At 46.5% G+C, this 7319-nt stretch overlaps 1 protein-coding gene across 5 annotated transcripts in view; it reads right to left on the minus strand.

The window, feature by feature from the left end:
• Window positions 1–7313, minus strand: part of ARMC8 (armadillo repeat containing 8) — a 63364-nt gene extending 56051 nt beyond the window's left edge. For all 5 annotated transcript variants that reach the window (XM_042024735.1, XM_042024736.1, XM_042024734.1 and 2 more), the window contains exons 1-2: window positions 7242–7313; window positions 5290–5366 (exon numbers count right to left, since the gene is read on the minus strand). In XM_042024735.1, the coding sequence (XP_041880669.1) occupies window positions 5290–5366; window positions 7242–7286 (122 nt within the window). In that variant the 5' untranslated portion in view covers window positions 7287–7313. The remainder of the gene's footprint in view (window positions 1–5289; window positions 5367–7241) is intronic.
• Window positions 7314–7319: the final 6 nt, after the last annotated feature.

Raw genomic sequence — 7319 nt, forward strand, 5'->3', positions numbered from 1 at the left:
AGCTTGGAACCAAAAACTCCCAATGCCAAATATGAAGAATCACAAACTCAGCAGCCTTGCTGGCTCTGTGGCACACATCCCTCAGGCCCAACCTCCGAGTTCAGTCTTGACAACACCCCCCACACCCCCAAAGGGCAGAACTATTTCTCCCTCAGCTGCCTGCTGCATGTGCCCTCCCCTGCAGGCAGGCAGCCACTGCCTTTGTGTAACAGATTAATAAGGGCAAGGTAAACTCTGAATGGCCATGTAGTGTTCAGCTGTGCTCAGCCTGAGGTCTGTTACTGAGTCCCACCTCAGGACTCCTGCGACCAATGCTCGCCCCATTCTCTCCAGCTCCATCAGCCAGTCTGACAGAGGCTGCTCCTCCTCCCTCATCTGACTCCAAGCCTGAAATCATCGCAGCAACAGTATCACCGTGCTGAGGGTGGTATCAACAGAGGGTTTTGGAGAAAAGTGCCTTCACAGCCATCTCAAAGGCAGCAGCGAAAGAGAGTCAATAACCATCATTCTCTCATGAGTTCAGAGCAGTAACTGCAAGGCTTGAAATATTAAACATCCCTGTAAGGGTGAAATTGCTGGCCAAATGTCATAGGTACGCCTGAAGTTTAGCCCACCTCTAAATATTAGACCAGGAGTTACAACATGTAACAACTTATTGCCAAAAAAAAGCTATTCTGCATATGCACCTTTTGCTGCATTATAAAAAAAGCACAGAAGTGTGAGTACCTTTTCTCTGTGACAGGAATACACTTGCATTGAAGTGCATCTCCCTCTCTTCCCTCTGTCTATACCATCCTTCCACCTGACTAGAAAAACCACTGCACTGAAAGACCCTCTGCACAGAGCATTGGTTAATTCTCAGATGTTTAAGCCTTTCAGTTCCTTCTCTCCCTCTGAAAAGCCTTCCTTCACAGCTCACCTCTGGAAAGGGAAAAACCAACAAATGGAGCAGTGCTCCCAGCACCACCTAAACCTGCTCCAATTTCTGTCAGATTCTGCAGCTTCCCAGCTCCAAGCCACAAAGAGCCCATCCTGCAGTTCACAAAGCACCAATGAGGGACTGAGGAGCCTCTTCCCTCAACACATGAATGACTCTGCACAAAAATAATGCTTCGGAAAATTACATCACTTGTTGTTAGCCAACCACACCTCCAAGTTTCATGCGGGATATGCATTTACTACAGTGTACTGTCTAGTAGACAACAGAACTGACCAAAAACGTACAGGGGCAAACTGTGACAGAACAACCCTCCAAGGACTGCTCTGTTTCCACAGGGCCAAGGGAATATGCACAAAACCAAAACAGCTCCTGCAGAAAACCGAGGTTCAGAAGTGCCACTGAGACTGAAAATGTCATGCAGCTGTTTGGGATGCAAAATGTGGAAACAAGTGTTCATCAGTTAGTGTTACAGAAGGTTTGTTTAACAGATAAGAACAAGAAGCAGAAGTAGGCTCTTCACAACTGTCTGAAGGGGGGTACCTGTTGCTCCATTAGAACTGAGATGGGAATTTCCTCTCTTCTCACTTCATGAAGTTGCCTCTCATATTTCACAGAGTTTTTGCAGTGGGCATGTGTGAACACTGCACTGATGATCCCTCTGACAGCCATAGCTGAGAACACAGGACACTATGACACAGCCATCTAAACGTGTGCCTGGAACACTTATTACAGACCCAAACCAGAAAAATAAAAAAAGTTGGATGCAAAACACACACAGTGTGAGGACCACGTGCCATTTCTATAGGATGTTTCTTTCACTGTGCTGAGAAATAAAATGCTCACGTGAGGTTGGAAAATGCTTGTCTACTAATTCCTGCTGGCCATAAAGGACAGGAACAGCCACAGCACAGGACCTCTCAGTGCGCTACAAGGATGGTAATCTACAAGTCTTAGAGGATGACACCCTCTGACTGCTGAGGAACAGCCTGATGAGAAACAGTTGGGACCTTGAGTAAGCCAGGCTTGTCAGAAAGGACGCTCCTTTCAAACCCAGCCTTGAGGTGGGATTACACAGCTCTCCATAAAATGATAGATTGCCACTTGGAAGGCACAAAGCTAAATGTAAGCATGATAAAATGTCTCTCAAAGAAGCCCCCAACCAGCAAATAAATTAGAGGATAAAAACAGGTATCAGTCTTGCATCTGAACAATGTGGTCCTGAGCTTAACAGCAGGTGAAAAGCAAATGACAGTCTAAGGATGACAGTGCAGAAATGCTTTTAAAAAAATAAATAAATACTGCAGAGCACAAGATGATGTTGCAGCAACCACCTTGGGACAAATGAAGCTGTCACAAAAACACAGAAATTTACAGAGCCACTTCTGTTCTGCTCCTCTGCCAGTAACAGCAAAACGTTGAAGAGAACCTCTGAGAGACCACAGCATTTAATGCCCTGCAGTGTCTGTGTGAGGCAGTGCAAGCACTGCCAACACGAGCTGCACACCTGACATCAGTGCTGACCTTGCAGAACGCACTTAGAGCACGCTGGAGAAAACCTGAGCTCTACAACAGCAAGAGGAAAGGGTCACAGGAGCACCTAAGGAGATACAAAGCAAACCTGAAAAGACCTCTCAAGCATAAGCATGGCCACAATATAGAGTTCATGTTTACAGAAGGGAACTACTATATTAACCTTGCTCATCTACAAAGACAGTAAGCAGAAGGTAAAAACACACACTACCACACAGATGTGGGTATGGAGATGGGCTTTGAACACTTTAGTTCACTACCAGGTACAGTAAAAAAGGCAGTAGTCATCTCAACTTTTCAAATCCTGAACAGAAATTCAGGATTTAGTGGCAGGTACTCACAATTCTCCCCTTCCTACCCACTATCAATATCCACATGAGCAGGACAGAAACGATGTGAACAGCTGTTCTGCAGGAAACTTGACATTTTGAAATAAGATCAATAGACCCACATACAGCAGTACTGGACAAGAAGGAAATGGTTTCTGATTTCCCAGTAGAAGAAAAATAAAAAAGCTCCTAACCAGGTAAAGCTTTATTGTCTGGACATAGAAAACTCTAAATACCACCTCTCTGAAAATTCATGGGAAAGAAAGGGAAAAAAAGAGATTTTAATCATCTAAATGCTTTCAGAATATGTAATTAAAGCTTTCTCAAGTTACAAGATGAAAACTGGACTGGCATGATTTTCAAGTTCAAGAAGCATTTAGGTACATTTTACCTTTATCAAAGCTCATTCAGAAGTTGGGTTTCATTAAAATTACAAAGACGCAATGAAAAAAAGCCCCAAGCCCAAGTTATTCATTCAAGCATATGAAAAACAGGACTATGGTAACTGAAGACAATCTGCAGAAACAAAGCCTCTTACAACAGCCCATTTTCTCATTCTTGATATTCATACAGTTCCATCAATCAAAATAAAAATCTAGGTCATCAGTATTTCCAGCCAGGATGCAGGGAAAAAACAGCACATCTTAGGAAACAAAGATTTTCTGCAAAGGATGCAGCAGATCTGGTAAAGGTTCTGACAGGCACTCCTGGAAAAACTTTAATTCTTTCCTAGTCCACCCCAAATACCAGCTCATTCCAACTTCAACACCTCTGCATATACCCTGAAATCAAAGAAAGAAGGACAAAGCAGTATTTTTCTACCCAAAAGGAATCCTGGACTGACAGAAATTTTTCATATATACACTACTCTAAATTCCATCTTTTATATATATTTTTATAGTCTTATTCTATCTTTTATATCAATTTTTCTAAAATGGACTGTAACACACCCACCCACCAATATTTCAAAAACAACACATCTGCCACAGAGGACTGGCTCAGACTCAGTAAAGATACTCTCACAATTAAGATTTCAGCCAGAGCATCACAAATACAGTTTCACCATCCAAATCTGCCCTGTGAGAGATATTGTGAAATAAATTGGTATTTTCTTGTGTTTAAATACAAGAAAAGGATCTCAGCATAGAATCCACTGACACCCACAGACAAGATGAAGAATTTCAGATGTTATCTGAGACAAAGATGCTGCCTCAAACTCCTGTTTCTGGGAGACCAGTTATACTTCAAAAGATGAGTAACATATCAAAAGATAGGGAAGGGATTACCAAGGGTTGTGGGCTCCAGTCCTTTGAAAAGGAAGGAGAGCAGGGACGGAGTGCCAGCCATGGCTCAGAGCATCTGCCTGGGAGAAAAGGGGCTCAGTCACCCCACTGGGACACTGGATGAGACACGTCCTTCCCCAGGACCACCCCACCACCCTTTTGAGGAGGGGACTACAAAGGCCAAGGGGTGGAAGCAAAGCCAGACTCCCCTAGAGCAGACTTAGGGACCTGTACATAGTTACAGCAGGGTATCAGAAGTTCTTATACAGGTGAGGGGGTATTCCAGCCAAGAAAGCTCCCAGGTCAGTTTTGGGTTCTTCATGTATTTTAAAGGGACACTGAGATGTTGCCCCTGGACATCTGGAATAACTGTTTTCATCTGCCACTGGGAAACTCTCACTCAGGTCATGCTAAGTAACACAACCAACATTCTCAGCTTTTTGATCCACTTGTTCCTCTGACTTCTCCTGGTGTTTTAGTAGACAGTCACAGCCAGCAACCTACTGGTAAGCCCAAACTGGTCTGGTTTCACCACCAAAGTCCGTCCTGGGCAAGGTCTCCCTTGCCACTTCGCTGGAAAAGTGATTCTAGTGGAAAGCTCATGGCCCAAGGACAGCAAGGGAACAACCAGAGCCTCGCAGCAGTTTCACTCCTGCTCCTTGACTCACTCTCTCAGTCACTACCCTGACCACTGGCATGAAACAGAAGTACGGAAATATAACTTGCATCCAAATTCAGTTCTGTGGAACCATTCTCTTGCAGCTTGCAGTTCCCACGGGGAGACAGAAGCCAAGCATTAAAAAACTCAAAGCCAGCACGCAGGCATGGCAGCAGGAGAAGGAGTAAGAGGCAGGTACACTGACTTGGCAGTGCAGTAAAAGAAAAGAGTCTCAACAGACCTGGAAGAGAAGCAAAATGCGGCCAAAAGGCAGAAATATATCTGAAAAAAATTTCAGTGCTCACAGAATGTTTAACCTCATTTCTGGCAACTGGGAGGCTGTGTTATGAACCATATGCACTACAGAGACAGAGTCTATATCAATACTATCTCTATATCAATACTGACATATTTGTATTAAGATTTGCCAACTACATTTCTCAAAGAAACCATAGGAAGAGCTTCTTGCCCTTGACCTATCACTCTAGTAAGATCAAGTACACCTGGCCTATGCACAAGCAAGAGCCCAAGAGTGTTTCAATGACTTACATGACACCTTGCAGGACTTTTTGGGGATCGAGGTCAAACAATCTATCGACATAGTGGCGGCTACTGGCTGTGACCTCCTGCAGAGAGAGAACAAACAATGGCAATAGTTTATATCAATTCATACAGTGGCTCATGCAGCAGCAAGTCTACAAAACCGCCCAGGCAAGAGGCAGGGAACCCACATAAATGTGCAGTGTGTTACTGCTGGGCAACATCACACAAAGATAACCCTGTGTTCAAGCATAATCAAGAGAAGATGAGGTGCATAACGTAGATAACAACATGGTAAGTGTCAAAGCAAGTTAACAGAGAGCTATTTATGAACTGCAGTTATCAGCCTGCCTTGAATCGCAATTTTGTTACATTTAATTACTATATAGGACAAAAATTAATTCCTGGAAGAAAAAGTTTCAAAGAGCAGTTTATGTTGCTCAAGAACCCTACCCACAAACAAGCTCTCCAGAAGAAGGAAGCTCCTAACAAGACATTTTTCTGTAACTTAGTCACAACATACCTACATTTCAGAGCCTGTGCCACACACCTTCAATGAAACAGCAGCACAGTATTCCCCACAACATTCCCATAGAGCTGTATAAGACAAAGCAAATTCTCTTCTCGGCTACAGGACCATGCTTGTAAGCTACACACTTATGCACCACTGATTTGTTATTCCTTTTGAGAAGATCCAAAGTCGGAGATGGCAAGCATTCCAAAATACAAGGCTGGGAAAGAGAAAGGGAATTTTCCCTCCAGGTTCTCACAAACACGTGCCAGGGAGTGTTTCCATTATCTCACCTTCTTTTTTTTTTTTTTTCCTTTTCACCAGCTCTCTTTTCATTAAGCTTATGTTCATTAAGCTAACTTTATGACTTTTCCTTGAGAGCTCTAAGGGAATTGAAAACTCTTCCTTGCTTTAACAAGTATCTGCTCCGGGCTGAGTCTACTCCTGCTTTCCCACCCCGATGTCAAGAGGCACCAGCAGCTTCTTGCCTGTGGTCTCACATCACAGAGAAGAATCATCTAGAGGCAGCAAGGCTCCTTTGTCTCCAGGAACACTATTAAATTATGCCACGTAAATCCTACAGATACACTTCCACCGTGTATCCAAAGACAGTATTTTTGAGAACTGCAACAGACTTTTACCTATCTGACCTATGTATTTACACGTAGAACTCTTCTAGACTTCAAAGATCCCGCAGCTTTCTGTTTCTAAAATATCCTGGCTTCCATCCCATCAGCTACGAGGTCCGCAATATGTAAAAGGACATTCACATGCAGGAAGTCCCCCAAAAAAAGAATTTATCGACATGATCAGTTTCACGGATCTCTTAAGCAACATGAATTTTTCAGGGAACAGAAGGAGAAGCGCCAACCCTCAGCTCTTGCCGCAGCACGCGGGCTGCACCTTTTGCATCGCTACTCCCAGCACCCGTGCGATGCAGCAGGATCGCTGTGCGCCCTAGGCCGTCCCCGGGGAAGGGAAGGTGGCTGTCAGAGGCTCCCGCAGCACGGCGGCTCCTCCCTGTCGCAGGAGCCGGGACGCCGCGAGGAGAGAGCCCCGGTTCCGGCACCGGCACAGCCCCCGCTCCGGGGCGGGCTGCGAGCGCACCTGGGAGCCCCTGCCCTGCTCCGCAGCCCCCGAGCAAGGGCAGCGCCGGCAGCGCCGGGGCCCTCCGCGTGCCGAGCAGCCGCTGCCCGGGGCCGGCGAGCCCGAGCCGTGTCAGCAGCGAACGACACGTCCAGAGCGCCGGTGCCTCCGCAACCACGGAACGGGCTCCTCGTAAAGCGAAAACCCGCGCCGGGAGAAGTTGCGGCGCGGGGAGCACAGGGAAAGAGCGCGGCCCCGCCGCCCGCACCGCCCCCGGCGCAGCCCCACGGCCGCTCCCGGCGCCGCCGGACAGCGGGGCCCGACGGGGGCCAAGGTCAGGCGGGGCCCGGCCCGCGGCACTCACCGAGAGGACGCTCATGCGGAGCGGCGCCTCCAGCACACACGCCATCTTGGCGGAGCGCTCCGGCACCGGCGGCGCCTC

This window comes from Corvus kubaryi, unplaced genomic scaffold (assembly GCF_017639235.1).
Source record: "Corvus kubaryi isolate FWS band 111438036 unplaced genomic scaffold, C.kubaryi_AGA036_p1.0 37264, whole genome shotgun sequence".
Classification (NCBI taxonomy): domain Eukaryota; kingdom Metazoa; phylum Chordata; class Aves; order Passeriformes; family Corvidae; genus Corvus; species Corvus kubaryi.